This window comes from Schistocerca americana, chromosome 9 (assembly GCF_021461395.2).
Source record: "Schistocerca americana isolate TAMUIC-IGC-003095 chromosome 9, iqSchAmer2.1, whole genome shotgun sequence".
Taxonomy (NCBI): Eukaryota; Metazoa; Arthropoda; class Insecta; order Orthoptera; family Acrididae; genus Schistocerca; species Schistocerca americana.
The window spans coordinates 38560839-38577825 of NC_060127.1; the positions used below are offsets into that span (position 1 = coordinate 38560839).

The 16987-nt window shown below is 38.5% G+C and overlaps 1 protein-coding gene across 3 annotated transcripts in view; it reads left to right on the plus strand.

Annotated features, from left to right (window-relative positions):
• The window catches only part of LOC124551078 (zinc finger protein 490-like), a 63445-nt gene that overhangs the window by 24242 nt on the left and 22216 nt on the right, over nt 1–16987 (plus strand). For 2 of the 3 annotated variants that reach the window (XM_047126004.1, XM_047126003.1), the window contains exons 3-5: nt 10909–10977; nt 11089–11166; nt 11319–11387. In XM_047126004.1, coding sequence (XP_046981960.1) covers nt 10909–10977; nt 11089–11166; nt 11319–11387 — 216 coding nt within the window. Of the gene's footprint in view, nt 1–7258; nt 7472–10908; nt 10978–11088; nt 11167–11318; nt 11388–16987 lie in introns of all 3 variants that reach the window. The other variant, XM_047126002.1, reaches the window with a different exon arrangement.

The following is a 16987-nucleotide window of genomic DNA, read 5'->3' on the forward strand; positions in this document are numbered from 1 at the left end:
TTTATAGATTTCCAAAATGCATTCGACACTATCCCACTGCAGACTGTTAACAAAGTTACATGCATATGGAATAGGCTCCCAGCTATGTGAGTGGCTCAAAGACTTATTATGTAATAGAACCCAGTATGTTGTCCTCAGTGGCGAGCGTTCATCGGAGAGATGGGTAACACCAGGAGTGCCACAGGGAAGTGTGATAAGACAGTTGCTATTTTCTGTATACATAAATAATCTGCCAGTCAAGGTTGGTAGCAATCTGTAGTTGTTCGCTGATGACGTTGTGGTTTACAGGAAGGTGTCAAAGATAAATAACTATAGGTTGATACAAGATGACCTAGACAAAATTTCTAGACGGTGCGAGAATGGTAGCTGTTTCTTGATGTAGAAAACTGTGAGGTAATGCGGATGAGTAGAAAAACAGACCTGTAGTGTTCGCGTACAGCATGAGTAGTGTCCTGCTTGACACAGTCACGTTGTTTAAATATCTGGTTGTAATGACGTGAAGCGATATGAAATGGAACGAACATTGAGGGTTGTGGTAGGGAAGGCGAATGGTCGACTTTGGTTTATTGGGAAAATTTTAGTAAAGTGTTGTTCATTTGTAAAGGAGGCTTCATATAGGATGCTAGTGCGATCTATTCTTGAGTACTGCTCAAGTGTTTGGGATCTGCACCAGGTCAGATTGGAAGAAGACATCAAAGCATTTTAAGGCAAGCTGCTAGTTGTGATACCGGTAGGCTTGATCAGCATACAAGTGTTATGGATTTGCTTCAGGTGCTCAAGTGGAAGGCCTTGGAGTGATGAAGACATTAATTTCGATAAACACTTCTGAGAAAATTCAGAGAATCGACGTTTGAAGCAGACTGCAGAACAATCCTACTGCCACCAACATACATTTCACATAGGGACCACGCAGATAAGAGGCAAGAAATGAGGGCTCATCTCATACAGAGGCATATAGACAGTCGTTTTTCCCTCACTTTGTCTGCAAGTGGAAAGGAAACAACTAGTTGTGGTAAAGGGTAAGCTCCACCACACACTGTACGGTATCTTGCAGAGTATGTATGTGTATGTAGATGTAAATAGCTATAAGCACCATACTGGTAAATATCAGTTCACTGAGGTTCATGGGTTGAACTAAGAGGTCATGAAACGATCACTGGAAACGTCATAATTCAGTTCATCGGAGACATTGTGCAGCAAATAAAAGGTTCTCCACGTTATGGAATTACGCCAGATTCTATGAGAGACATGACTAGTCAGGAGCAGTTCACTCTTCATGTATGGTGCTTCAACCCAGAAATGCTCAAAGTAAGAGAATATTTTCTAGGGTTATACAGTCTACTGGACTTGGGGGCAGAATTGCTTTCAAAAAATAATCTTTCTAAGTGAGAGTAGAGTTTCTACATACCCATTGTTTAGCTGGTGCAGCCAACATGTCTGTGCAGAACAAGGGTATGAAGGAAATCTTTTCTTCAAGACCAGCCAAAGAGCTGTTGTACCTACTGCAGTAATCATTGTTTGGATCTTGCTCTACTGGAGGTTTCAAAAATCTGTGATCCATTGTGTGATGTCTTGGTAACTGTCAAAGACATCTCAGATTTAGTTATTTAATCCCCAAAAATGAAAAATATGTACGCTGTCGTTGTGCTACCATCTGGTGCCGCTAAGATGAATCCAGATCCACAACTTCAGTGGCTAATTACGATGTTACCGACTCAGAGAGCTGTAAGGCTAAAATTTTTGAAATATTTTAGGATAAACTATAACCAGGACTAGGAAACAGTAACTGACATATTGAATGGAGAGAAATGACAGTCAGTCCTGCGGGGTAGGTGAATTGGCTTGGGAAGTGTAAGTTAAATTTTTTAAATGAGAGTCACTGTTGACGCGTTTGGTCCATGCTAAGAACCGGCCAGATGTGCATAGAATCCAATTTTTAGTGCAGTAAGACAGAGCTCTTGCAAATCTTAGAACTGCATAAGCGTTTGGTGTGCTATTAGAAAAAGCCACAGATTATTCTAAGTACCTAGATCTGAAAGACGTAAATACCCCATCAATTCAAAAAGTTTTAAGACTGGATTAATAAAAATTATAAGGAAGTTTAAAAAGGCTGTTTTAATGCTTCAGGTGCTCCACATAGCCTCCTCCCTCCCCAATCCTCTACACACACACACACACACACACACACACACACACACACACACACACAAAATTAAGTACAAAGCACATAACATTAATACAATCATGTGAAACTGTCTCTTTGTGGAATGTTGTCACATGTCACACTGGTTTGAATGACAATTACATCGTCAGATTGTTGACCCATTGTGTGAATTTCTGCACTTTGCCATTTTGTGTTAGATTTGTGTTGATAACACTTAGTCTCAGCACCTGTGGTGATTTTTTACAGAAAAGCATGTCCTCAAGTTGTGGCAGGCATCCACGCATTGCTTTTGTTTGGTAGTTAAGGCGTACAGGACAACTTTTTACACAGTTTTGTCTTCTTCAAAACCCTCTGGAGAATGTTTTGAACTCTTAATTTAGGGGTGTTGCCATATTGAGATTTGTCACACAACAGTATTGACACACTATGGCCACACGCTCACTGCTTCACACAAGTCCATACCTGTTGTTTACAGTTGTTAGCTCAAGTAAGCAGTGTACTTAACTGTGCTGACATTGCTTGTACGCCAAGAAGGAAATCAGTCTTGGAACTTTTTGGGTGGACTGTGTATCTCACAGCTAAGAAACATACTAGTGGGATTGAAACACACGGAAACATCTTCTGTTCTTGAAGAATTGTTTCATGGATATCGTTTTATGGAAAATGTGTTTAAAATTCTAGATCTGATTCTGAAAGGGATTGAGCGAAGATTCAACCGAGAGGATCGAAAGCGACTATCCCACTTTGAAGAGATACTTGTTAGGCCCTCCCACACAACTTCTCCATATGCAAGACATTTAGAAGAGTTGCGTGGAGAACACACACAACAGATTTTAACCTCTACAGGCTTCATACACAATTTTAAATGCTGTCAACCATTATGACTGGTGTAACACCACGCAATGTCTCATCTGCTGGAAAACAATTTAGTCTTGAATGGGTTAAGGAACTGTTTCAAGAATCTGTTTGCTCAGTTATTCTGATTAAGGCTGTTGATAACATATCGATATTGACAGTTTTTCCAAAAAATATCGATATTTATCGGTGATATTTTTCCCCGATATATTGATATCAAAATGGAAATATCGAGTGCTGATATTTTTATTTTATATATATATTTTTTTCAGTATTTTCATTTAATATTTGGAGTTATGCTTTTGAAACCGCAGTAAAACATAATTTTAATTTCACTGTTTGAAAGGGTCTTACCATTTTTTGAGCTTCCATCACATCCAATCTATTTCTTTGACTCAACAATATTATGAAAAGGAAAGTTGCTCCTCACAATATAGCGGAGATGCTAAGTCACAGATCACAAACAAGCTTTCCACCAGCAAGGGCTTTGAAAAATAGACCACACACACACACACAAACACACACACACACACACACACACACACACACGCAATTCACCCACACACGACTGCAGTCTCTGGTAACTGAAGCAACACTGCAAGCAGCAGCACCAGAGCATGATGGAAGTGGTGGTGGGGGGGGGGGGGGGGGGGTTACCATGGTGAATGGAATAACATTATTTCCAATATGAAGAAATAACACACCAGTTGCATTAAAAACAGTTTTTAATGCAACTAGTGTGCTATTTCTTCACATCGGCATTCTTCAAAAACAGCTGCTAAAAATGATGAACAAAACTCTAAATGATAAGATTGATTTTTATGGTGGGTGGAGACATGTCAGGGGAAATGCTGATGTAATTGGCACTCGGCGCTACCAACAGGAACTGCAGTGTTTAGGATCACCACACAATTTTGACACAACAACTGCTAGGTCACTGGCATTTGCAGAAATGAAGAAACAGGGAAGTCAACATGAACTGTTATGGACAAATCCGATGCGTGACAAAACCAAACGACGGACCCATCAGACACCTTTTGTTGTATCACTTAATGCAGTTACCATTGTTATCAAAGTGATTATCATCAAGTGTGAATGTGCATTGTTTTCCTTTCAGTTCCTGCTCTAAGGGGGATTGGCAGGCTGTTAGCTTGTTGATGCACAGAGTATCTAATAATAATACGTAAATATACAGCTCTAAAACTAGCAGTACATTTACAATGTGCAGTTGATATTTTTATAGTCAGGTATGTCGAATTTTTTTCTGTCAGTATACTGATACATCAGATCCCCGATATTTTTAAAAATATCAACAGTTCTAATTCTGACCCACCCAGCTATGAGTCCTTCATCTTCGTCAAGGCAGGACTGGGTTAACTTGACCATATGGATGTCCTGAAAGAGTTTGTTCACCATGTTGTGGGAAGGAAAGCTATGTTCAGAATTATTATTATTCTGGATTTACAATGTGAGTACATTTTTTCCAGCACCTATTCTAGATTACAGTAAGTCACTAATTATTGTTCTCCACTCTTCTCTATTTGTCCATAAATCTTCAGGAATGTTGTTCTTCCTCATTGCTGACTAAACTCCCTGTATCCATGTATCAGGTGGTCGTCCCCTTTTTCTTCTTCCAATTGGTACCCAGTCAATTATGCATTTTGGTAGCCTTTCCTGTTCCATTCGTCTGATGTGTCCATACCATTTAAGTTGTTTGTGCTCGATGAAATCAATAATTGAATTTTTAACTTTCATCTTGTCTCTGATTACTTCATTTCTTATTCTTTCTCGTCTTGATATTCTTGCTGAACGTCTCCAGAAATCCATTTCTGTGGCTAATAATTTTGATTTCAGCTGCCATTTTGTTGTCCACACTTCTGAATCATATGTAATAATGCTCCTAACTATTGTTTTAAAAATCCTTATTTTGTTATCAGTTGTTATGTGTTTGTCCCAGAGAATTCCATTCAATAAAGAGAATGTCGTCTTTCCAGAATTTATTCTTGATCTAATTTCTTTGTCCTGTTTCCCATCATTTGTAATTTTCACACCTAAATATTTATATTCCTCCGTAGCTGTTATTGTTCCCATCCCTTCTTCTAATATTAAGTCTCCATTCACTCCACCAATTACCATGTACTTTGTTTTATTCATGTTTACATTTAGACCTGATTTTTTTATATTCTTGAATCAATTTTCTGGTCATATACTCTATGTCCTCACAGTCTTGGGCTATAATCAGTTGGTCATCTGCAAATTGTAACGAGTATATTGTTCTATCATTTATTGGTATTCCCATAGCGTGACATTTTTTCTTCCAATTCTGTAAAGTTACTTCTGTATATATTTTATACACTGTAGGTGAGATGCTACATCCTTGACGTAATCCTTTTGTGACTTGGAATCCATGTGATAGATATTTACCAATTTTTATTTTTGAAATAGAATTTTTATATACATTTTGAATTGCTTTAATTATTCTTGGATTTATTCCTATTGATATTAAAGCTTTCCATAAACTGGATAAAGGCACACTATGTTCAGAAATTCTATATAAAATTTTTTGCGTCTAAAAAGAATCAAAATAAGTACCTTCTTCATTTTCAAAGAAATTATGATTTTCTTCCAATAAGACAACACACAGTGTTTCTGATAGTGTAGTAGTAGTAGCAGTAGTAGTAGCAACAACAACAATAAAGTTATCGACAGCTGATTGTTATGGTGGTCTACAGTAATTCTGAACTACTGTTTGTAAGAGGTCTCAGAGAAGCAGAATTAATGATTTCCCACTATGTGATGTCTTTTTGAAAATTAAGTGAATGAAATTTTTTCTGTGCAGCAGGACTTATAAAATTGGGTCTGTATTTTCTTCATAGAACAACATAGCCTTGCCTACCTAGTATCTTCTCACACTATTAGTACACGTGTTTGATTAACAGTTGTTAATTAAACAGAAACAGTGCATAGGTTTGACCACCTCCTCCCCCTTCCCAAATAAAATAATAGTTGGTACTCCACTCCCCTACACACACACACACACACACACACACACACACACAAACATTATACAATGGTTATCAGTGTCAGCTTAAAAAAGTTAAATACAGTTGCATCACATTATAAGGTGACAAGTCTGTTACGTATAGAGGCATGGCCATTGAAGCCAACAGAGGGCAGCCAATGTTGACAAGATGTTGCAGAAGTTGACTTGCAGTATCCTGTCTATTCAGGGAGGCAATTGCATAATGGGGATGTCACCAAGCCAATGTGATGGTGTTTCCTGTAGCAACTGTGGTTGGGCATGAGATTTGTTCTAGTGTTCTAGTGGAGCACTGATGTGTCTCTTTTCAGAATTTAGTCAGCAGTACCACAGTAATCCTGGAACAATCTGTATGTATTGTGTTTGTATGATTCTTGCTATTCTGTGTCCACTTCTCTGTTTTTACTAGATTGATGATGTTTAAAAAATTTGCAAAAAGATTTGCAGCTGGTACTCCTGCACATTCCCTCTCTCCATCCTAGACGGCTGCTTTATCGATCTTGCCTGTCAGTTCATTTTCAGGAATGACATAATGAGCTTTTACTCTGTACATGTTTCCTAGTTGTGAGTTCTAACATCAAGTTCTCGATGTCATAAGCCACAGGATTGTGCACTGTAAACATTGTGCACTGTAAACATATTTCAGTAATTGAAGTGGAAGGTTGGAATCACAGAGGATAGCAACCTAATCATGCATATGCTTATCAGTGTTCAGAGAGTAAGCGTTGTTTATTTGTGGGCTCAGCTTTTTATGTTCTTGATCTTGATATCATGTAAGGATATTTTTGGACTCATACTCTGACAGCACTTTTATTGCTGTTAAGAGAATCTGTACCACAGTTCTAACCTCTGTAGAATAACAAAGAAGTCGTTTGTGTCAATAATCCATATACTGAAGTTACAGAAATAGATGTAGGTACACACGTCATTCTTCTGGAGTGTTATGTCTACAAGCTGCGTTTGCAGTAAGTGCAACCATGTCCACCTTGTCATGCCCACACAGGCGCTTTCAGCTGTCCTAAACACAAAAACATATCAGCTGGACCTATGACTTGGCTGTGAATTTGTATTACTATTTTTTCGATGTGTTCATTCTTATTTAAGTTGAATTTCAGGCCTACTTACAGGCTTGTTCTATTAAGTACTTCTATTTGTTGTCCCACCACCATAGCTGAGGTCACTGATGCACATCTTTGCAGTGACGCTCGACTCTGAGGTAAACCGGTTTGGATCCTGATGGTGGAAAATTTTCACTACCAGTATTTGTCCGGCAAGAGGAGGAGGGATGATGGCGTAAAGTTCCTAATCACCAGACTTTGTGCGGATGTCTGGATTAAATTCCAATCCTCTCCATCGTTTCTCATGAGATGGGGGAATGTGACACTGTTGATGGTGATCTATCTGCTACACAGGTATGTTTAGTTTGGCAGCTCCCTCTGGGCTAACCAAGAGGAGTAGGATAGGTCTGGGCACTGGGTTTCATCCTCTCCCTTCCCTTCATTCACAACAACACAAACCCAACACTACACTATACAAGCCTCATCACAGTCATCCACAAGAGGACGACGGTTCAAAGCCGCATCCGGCCATCCAGATCTAGGTTTTCCGCAGTTTCCCTAAATCGCTCCAGGCAGATGCTGGGATGGTTCCTTTGAAAGGGGGTGGCCAATTTTCTTCCCCGTTCTTGGCACAATCTGAGCTTGCTCTCAGTCTCTAATGATCTCGATGTCGACGGTACATTAAACCCAATCTTTCTTCCTTTCCATCATCTGCAAGACACAATACACACTTGGCGCTTCATATCAGGCCAGGGGAAGGGTATGGCAAGCTACCTGCACTAAAGCCTCACTTAGAGTGATGATGCTGGATTCCTGCACCATGCCCATTCCCTGGATGTGGTACAGCTTCTACTTTTTGGGTTTATTTTTGAAGTCTATCTATGCAAGAGGCAAACAGTACAGTGCCAATAGCAAAGTTGAAGTGATTGATTAAGATTTGATATATTGTCAAATGGAAACATGTGGCCGTATGAATGTTCATATGATTAGTTCATATAATTGTTAATTACTTTAGGATTGCCTAATTACAACCAATAGTCACATTACTGGTTCAGCATTTTATTGCCTTATTCAGATATGATCATAAACTACAAACGGATTCTTCATGATATACAGATTGTAGTTATAAATGTAGTGAACTTCTTGAAAAATGGTATAACATATGTCAATAAAATATGCACCATTTCATTACTTTGTGTAAGAGACTCTTTTATCATGTCACAGCGAGATGCGTGCTCAATTGATGTGTTTTATATCATTGTCACTATGTTCGTACATATAGCTGTAAAACATGGTGAAACAGTTGGTGGATTTTTGTTGCATCTGAAAATGGCAATAAATTTCCGAAAATCATGATTTCAGTGTTTACAGTAATGTGGTGATGTATACATACTAAATTATTATACAAAAGTGGTTAGTATACTATGCAATAAGACAGAATATGCCTTCATTTCTCAATTTGTGCATCTAAAACTTTCTCTAGAGATGTTGAGAATAGTTTTGGTGATAAGGAATCTCCTCACGTCTCCTCTTTCAGTTACGATTTCCTTACTATCGTGGTGTAAATTAATGGAAGTTACAGCATTGACATATGCATTCTTTAGTATATCTTGCTAGTATACCCATATTGCAATGGAAGTCTCAAGGTTTTGGTTTATGTAACTTTTCTTAGTATTTTTATTTCGAAGATATAAAGATGGACATTTGAGAATAGGTGAGAATGGATACATTCATGACAGACTTACACATAGAGGTGAACACACAATAAACTATGTAAAGATAATGGACTAAATTGATACACAGATAGGAAGATGAAGATGATCAAAGTATGAGAGCCCCTCAGTATTTAGTTTTGTTTATTGTATACCAGAATAACTGGCAACTACAACAATAATAAACAAGCAAAGAAATCAGTGGGAAATCGTGCCAGTTCTGTAAATTTTCACAATAGTGTTTTGTGCAAAGATCGTGTTCTTCGCTCCAAGGATTCCTGTTAGTTCATTGAGAAATTCCGAAATACTTTCTTATTGATTGAACCTACTGGTAACAAATTTAGCAGCACGCCTGTGATTGCTTCAACATCTTCCTTTAATTTAATCTGATAGTGTACCCTAACACTCGAGCAGCACTCAACTATGGCTTGCAGTAGGTTTCTGTACACAGACACCTGTGGAAATGAACTACACTTCTGTAGATTTTCCCCAACAAACTGAAGAGTTGACCATTCGCTTTCTCTATTATCGACCTTATATGCTCACTCCATTTTTTGTCACTTTGCAACATTACACCTGGATATTTAATTAACGTGACTGTCAAGCAGCACATCACTAATACTGTTTTAAAAACGACAGGATTGTTTTTCTTATTCATTTCCATTATCTTACATTTTTCTGTATTTTGAGGAAGCTGCCATCCATCACACCAAATAACAATTCTGTGGAAATCATCCTGAGTTGTCCTACAATCACTCAGTGATGACACTTTTCCATACACTTAGCATCATCAGCAAACAGTTTCAGAGTGCTGCTCAGCCCATCCATCTGATTGTTCATATACAGGGTGTTTATACATTAGTTATACAAAAGTAACCTGTGATTGTGAAAATGTAAATAACTTACAGAAATGTCTGATGTAGACTGAATGCAGTATATCGTCAAGTTTTATTTACAAATGGTAATGTGGTTACCTTTTGTAATGCATGAAATGTCCTATCTGTAATGAATTTGATGCCAAATCCTATGAAGCCAGTCTTAATGTATGGTGGCAGTTGTTACCCATTGACACAGCTCGTTTTCTGGAAGTGGAGAAACAAACCCTCTGTCTTTAATGTAACACCATACACATAAGTCCATTATGGTTAAATGAGGTAATCATGGTGGCCATGCTCTGCATTGTTATACAACTCCATGATGAATGCTGGAATAACTCATTTGTGCATGCCACCTAACAAGAACATTGGGAACTAACAGTTAGGCGGGAATAAAACTTTAAAGTATATTGCATTCAGTGCTGTATCTAACATTTATATAAATGGAAACTCCAGGTAGGAATATCAACAGTATAAGGAAAGAAATAGAGTGCTACTCATCATAAAGATGATACATTGAGTTGCAGATAGGCACAATGAAAAGACTTTTACATGTTTAGCTTTTGGCCAAAGCCTGCTTCAGAAAAGTAAACACAAACACACAATGGACCAGAATGCCAGTCCAAGCTGCCAGAGATGCCACTTGTGTGTGCATAAGGTGTGCTTATTTGTGTGAATGTGTCTGTGTTTTCTTTTCTGAAGAAGGCTTTGGCCAAAACTAAATGTGTAAAAATCTTTTTGCTGTGCCTGTTTGCAACTCTGCATGCGAGTAGCAATCTGTCCTTTTCCTTGTATTGTAAACATTTCTATAAGTTATTTACCCTTTTCAAAATTAAAGATTACTCTTTTGTAAGTAATTTATAAACACCCTCTATATAGAATCAATGTTCCCTCAGTTGACACTACTTAAGGAGATCACTGAGGATGTGGAACATGTTACATTAGGATAGATCTAAAGATTCTAAGTGAAATGCTCCTGAACGGTGTGGAATACTATTGCCCTGAAATACATGTAGGTCATTAAAAAACTGAAATACAGGCAGTTGGTGATTTTGTATTAATAATTTTTGTATTTTGTTCACTTTCATTCAGATAAAGGATTTGATTTGCTTAAAAATATTGTTTTCCTTGGTTTGTTTACTAATATTGAATATATTGTAATTGATTTGTCTTTATTTTATTTTTTATTTGTCTGTTGATACAGGAAATGGTATACATTGAGGACCCCCTTGCACTTACTCAAGCTGATGTAAAACAAGAGAATTCGTTCGATGTTAGTATTACGCATGTTTCATTGTCTATTATGGACAATTTACTTTATAAATAACATAGTTCGGCTCATGTCTGTCATAGAGCTCATTATATTTTCTTTATATATTTGTAGATAACAACAGAATGCAGCATAGAAGACAACAGTTCACAAGATTGGCAAAACTCAGTCCTGATAAAGGAGGAGATTGAGGTACCGTGTTTAGAATACATTTCCGTGTAATGACTCATTTTAAGAAGAGTAACATGTTGAGCTTCTGAGTTTGTAGAGCATTATTTTCCTGTATTTTCCTAGTAAAACTGTATTAAATGGCTGTTGCTTAATTTCATTGCAATCTCTTTCAGATTGCAGAGGGCTGGGAACTAGCTGGAGAAGAAGCAAGTATATATTTCGAACCAGAGATGTGCATTACAGTGAGTTTTTGAAAACTCAGCATCCTTAAATTTTTGTTGTCTCAAATTACATGATACATATGTCCTTCAGATTTGTAGCTGCCTGAAAACAATGTTGTGGGATTTATGTGATCAAAGTCAGTGAGAAAAAAACTGTATGTGTAGTAGTAGTAGTAGTAGTAGTAGTAGTAGTAATTTTGGAAGTGGATCAAATTGTTTGACAAGATTGGATCCAACTTATTTAATTTTTTTGTGTCCAGAAAATTTCCTCTGAAGTTTTTCAGCCAAATATCGGGACATAGCCAGTGCTTCTTTCTTGTCAAGCCATGGGTTGTCAAGGGCACATCTTGTTAGACAACTGGGACATTGCAGATGATGTTCCATGTCCTGGACTTGACCACAGGCATGTTTGTTGTCTGCTTCATCTTTAAGGCTCCTTTTAATTAGATTTGTTTTGAGTGGTGCTACACTCATTCTGATGTGATTCAGCATTCTCCAAATCTTTCAGCTTGATATATTGTCACTGGACATCTTTTTGTGAGCCTGGATAATCCTTTGCGGGTTTCTTTAGGTCAGTATTATAAGGGATCTCTTGTGGAATTTAAGCCTGCCAAGTCTGCACGTAGCACTGTGTGTGCGGTGGCAGTCATTGAAAGTCTGTTTAAATTATTCTGTATGCTCATGTACAGTTCTTCTCAATTCAGAATCAGAGAATCTGGTTGCTTACATAGCTTCCCAAGCTGCGCAATTCAATTGGTTAGATAAAAAATATACTCACCAAGTGGTGGCATGAGAAAACACACATAAAAGTTAAGGAAGTGTGCAAGCTTTCAGAGTCAGTAGCTCTTTCTTCTGGCAGAAAAGTTGAAACGGAAAGAAGAGGAATGAAGGAAAAGAACTGACAAATTTTAGGAAGTGGGGACTGTTGTGTTCTGCCTACTCATCTGATATAGGGTGCCTAGGAAAGTTGCTTTTTCGGATCGCTAGACAACAGTTAAAGAAAAAATTAATAAAGTTTATTACAGTAAGATAAATGACAATACTTAACTTTGTGTATCCACAAAGGTGTGTCGCAAGCAAGTGGCAATATGCAATTAATCAATGTTCTTTGGTATATACAAATCCAATGCAAGCAAATCAATACAGTTCATAAGTCACTGCTGTAGCGTTCGGAGGACAGCTCGTTTTCAACTCGGGCCGCGGCCAGGCGTAGCAGCGCTTACCTTCTCTTCGTGTAGAGGTTGCTCCTGTCTCAGTGTCATCCTAGAGAGGGGCCCCATCAGTGTACTGTTGGGTGACGTCGTCTCAAAGCCCTCTCTACTGTAATGTTCCAGGCTGACGTGCCAGCACTGGATGTTTCACTGGAACAGGGGAGTGGTGGAAAAGTTGCACAGATCTGTGGGTAAGGGGAGACTTACCGGATAGAACGAGAAGGAAAGTCTTATTGTTGGGGACTGCACTGGGCAAGATTTGAAAACCTGAGAGCTTAAACTTTGAATTCAGTAATTTCTGTATTGCTTAATATCCTGTCTTCCACCTGTAAGCTCTCAGATTTTGAAATCTCTTGGTGCAGTCGCCAACAATCAGTCTGTCCTTCCCATCTCACCCAGCAAATCACCACTGATCTGGGCAACTTTTTCATAACTTTCCCATTTCCTAACCTTGCCAGTACTTTTCCTTCATCTCTCTTCCTTCCTATTCAAATCTTCCACTAGCCCTGAAAGCTTGCACATTTCCTTAACTTCTATGTGTGTTTTCTCCTGCCACCGCATGATGACTAGATTTTTTTATCAATCCAAATATATTTTCAAAAACTGATTGTTCTTGTTGATCCCAAAGAGGTTTGAGTTTCACGCATGCTGTTGTTAGCCTATGTATGTCTTATTAAACTTGTATCGACCTTTATGGCATGTGCGAATCTGGACCATATGGTGCATGCATATTCTGCCATGGAGAAGCAAAGTGTTATTGATAATATTCAGATGAGATGTTAATGAGTTTTCTAGTTCCATTCTACTTCTTCAAAGATGTTTCTTTGTGTGGTAATAGCCAGATCATTTGCACACAAAGAAATAGGTAGTATGGACTGGTGTTGGTTGATTGTTTGCCTATAGGTTAAATAAAAGAAGAATACAACCTGAAACACAGTATCAATGTTAGTACATAGTATCAATGTTAGTACAGCAAACCACATTAAGGTGTGTGGTGGAATATACTTTTTGTACCATTATCGGCATCTAGTACCCCCACCCCTTTTCATATTTTATTCACGACTGGTGTTTGGAGAGGACAACAGTCAGTAAGCCTTTGTATGAGTACTGATCTCTCGACTCTTCTGGGAATGGATACTCTCAGAATTTTGACAGTAAACCTTTTCATGATGCACAACACCTCTCTTGTAAGGTCCGCACTGGAGTTTGTCGAAAATCTCTGTGTTGCTCTCACACTTAGTAAATGATCTTGTTTTCTAATCTTCATTATCATACCTGTTAAACCGCCCTGGTAAGGACGCAAACTGAGGAGGAATATTCAAATATCGGTCAAACTGCCTTGATGCTGTTGTATCAGTAGTTCATATGAGGTGGTGTGTTCATCTAAATTAGTCCAAACATTTATTAAGTAGATAAAACACAAGCATATTTATTTACACATGTACGAGGCAGTTGAAAATATATGTAATTTTGATATCCTTGGTTGTATTTGTTCCACACTGGTTCTGGTACAGTAAAGTTGATCACTTGCTGGCTGTTTCAGTATACTGTTACTTGCTAGCTGTTACAATATTAGGAGTGTCATACTTGGTACATAGTAGTTATCTCATTGCCAGTCTTCCAAAATTGGGTGGAGCTCTGAGTGCGGCATGTTAAAATGACACACGGACAGATACACTTCCTTGGAGTGAGTAGAAGCAAAGAACAGAAGGGAGAACCGATAGAAGTACTCAAGGTACCCCGCACCACACACTGCCAGGTGGCTGCGGAGTATGGATGTAGATGTAGATGGTGTGCTCTGATGACGTTCATAGCCCACTACATAGGAAGGCAGCTAGCTAGCCCTGGAGAGAGCTTTGCTCGTGGTAGTACAATGGTGGCCTATTTAAATTTATCTTCTTCCACAGAGATGTGAGCCGTGTACCATGTTAGGTCGCAAAGACACCGTTGATACTGCAGTAATGAAGTATTGTCTGGAAAAAGGTGCTGAAATATTCAGTCAGATCTTTGATAACACCGTGCAGTGGTGTGAAGATTGTCAGCTTGCTTTAAATGAGCAGAAACGTAAAATTATGTACTACACAAAACGAAAATACTTAATATCCTGTGACTACAATATGAATAATTCACAATTAGAATCAGTCAACTTGTACAAATACCTGTGCTTAACAATTTGTAGATATATTAAATGGAATTTTCACCTAGGCCCAGTTACAGGAAGGTGGCAGGCTTTGGTTCATTGACAGGATGTTGGGAAGATGCAGTCAGTCTACAAGGACATTTGTGTACAGATCTCTTGTTTGTCCCATCTTAGAATACTGCTAGAGTGTGTGGGACCCGTCCTAAAAAGTACAGGGAATACAGAAGGTTTACAAAGAAGGGAGCACGAATAATCACAGGTTTGTTTGACTCACGGGCAAGCATTATTGAAATGTTGAAAAATCTAAATTGGTGTACTCTTGGAGGTGAAAGAAAATTATCCTGCAGAAGCCTATTTGCAGAATTTAAAAAACTGGTATTAAATGAAGAATCTAGATATATTCTTCACTCGCCTACATATCACTACTGTGAGGATCGTGAGGACAAGATTAGACTAATTAGGACATGCCCAGAGGCATTTTAGCAGGCATTCTTCTATGCTCCGTACACAGTTGGAACAGGAAGAAACCCCAACATATTGTTTCGTGGTAAGTAACCTGTTTTACTTTGTTTTTCAGAGTAGATATCCAGATGTAGAGCTAGTGTTTTGTAAGCAATTTTTTTCATAAATGAATTGCAGTGTGTGCAGCTTCTTTCATTGAGTCTTGGCCTGGCAGCTACTTTTCCTGTATTAGTTTTTGCACTTTAGGTTGCTCTAAATGGTAAGTCCTAATCCATGTACTGACCAAGCCTGGTAGCATTGCTCTAAATGGCTACTAATCCGTGTACTGACCGAGTGTGTCTGCCACGTGTAGCAGTTTGTATGCAGCAAACCTGTGCATGCTCATGACTGACAGCCTCACTTTGTTGAAATGTGGCAGGTGCCCACTGCTGATTGCTAGTTGTTCATTGCGTGCAAGAACACTCTCAATACCAAACATGTATCAGCTGCCTACATACTGATGTATAACATCAAAACCAATAGGAAACCAAAATGAAAATTGCATTGGTGGATGAGAGAATTCTATTGCCAAAGAATACAGAATGAAAACAGACTTATGCAAGATACGAATTTTGAAGTGATAAAGTTTACTCAGTTGTCCTTACATGATTTTGAACAATTAAATGCGGTGATAGGGGGAGGGGGGTGGGGGGGAGGGGAAGCAGTAATCTGAGGGAGAGGTTCTTCTCTCTTCTCGAAGAAGCCAGTAAAAAATATTTTCTTTTTTAGTTCCTGAATTGGCATCTTCATTTAGTTGCTTATCCTTTTCCACCCTGGCCTGCACTATTGTGCAGGTTTTGTTATAAATTTGCTGCAGCTCAACTACATCACTTTTTTGCATCACTCCAGGCTGCAATGGTCGTGCGAGTTCCTGGCTTTTGTTTGGCAGCTGTTTGCCTTCATATTGTGACCACCAGAGTGCAACAGATCATTTCAAACTTCAATGAAAAGACGAAGTCATGGGTACCAAAGATAAACCAATATATTATCTTACATTTCATTAGTTTGAGGCAATTCCTGGATTATTTTAGAGTGATAATGTTTCATTTAATGTATGTAATGTGTCTAAACAAATGTGTGAAGTGCTAGTTGGATTTTAGGTGTATTTGTATTTTGACTTTTTGAACAAACTATCACCACGAAAATTTTTTTGTATGATGTACAGATCATAATATATGGAAATTGGCACATTTTGGATAAAGCTTTAAAAATTTTTCCCCTCAGGGAGGAAAGGGGTATGTCCATCTGTGCATCCTCAAGCTTATTTTTGTTGTGGTTGTTTCTGTCCTTTGGATTGTGTGACACCTCTTGTTTTATAGAGCTGTGTCAGGACAGAACCATATCTTGATTTTCATTTTTGTCATGCGTGAACAGCAGAACTACCGTCTCAACTGCACAAGTGGAGCACTCTGAACTCTCTGTACTGTAGGATGATAGACCTCTGTGATTCATATCAGTGTGCCGCAAGTTTGACTGTGGAAGCCACGGGCTGCAACACGGTATCAACTGCGTGAGGCACAGCTGCAAATACTGCTGCGAGTTGCTGCGCTGTGAATCGCTGCCCCACTCAGCAGATATGCGGATACATGCGTTTTATGATAGATTATATTTCCAGCACTTTATGGTTAATAGTGCAATCAAATAATAATGGCCCCCCTCTGTATATTTCTGCACAGAATTGCATTTATTTACATTGAGTGTCAGCTATCACGTCCAACATCAAGGATCCTCAGCATGTCCTCCTGAATTTTGGTACAGTTATCTGGCAT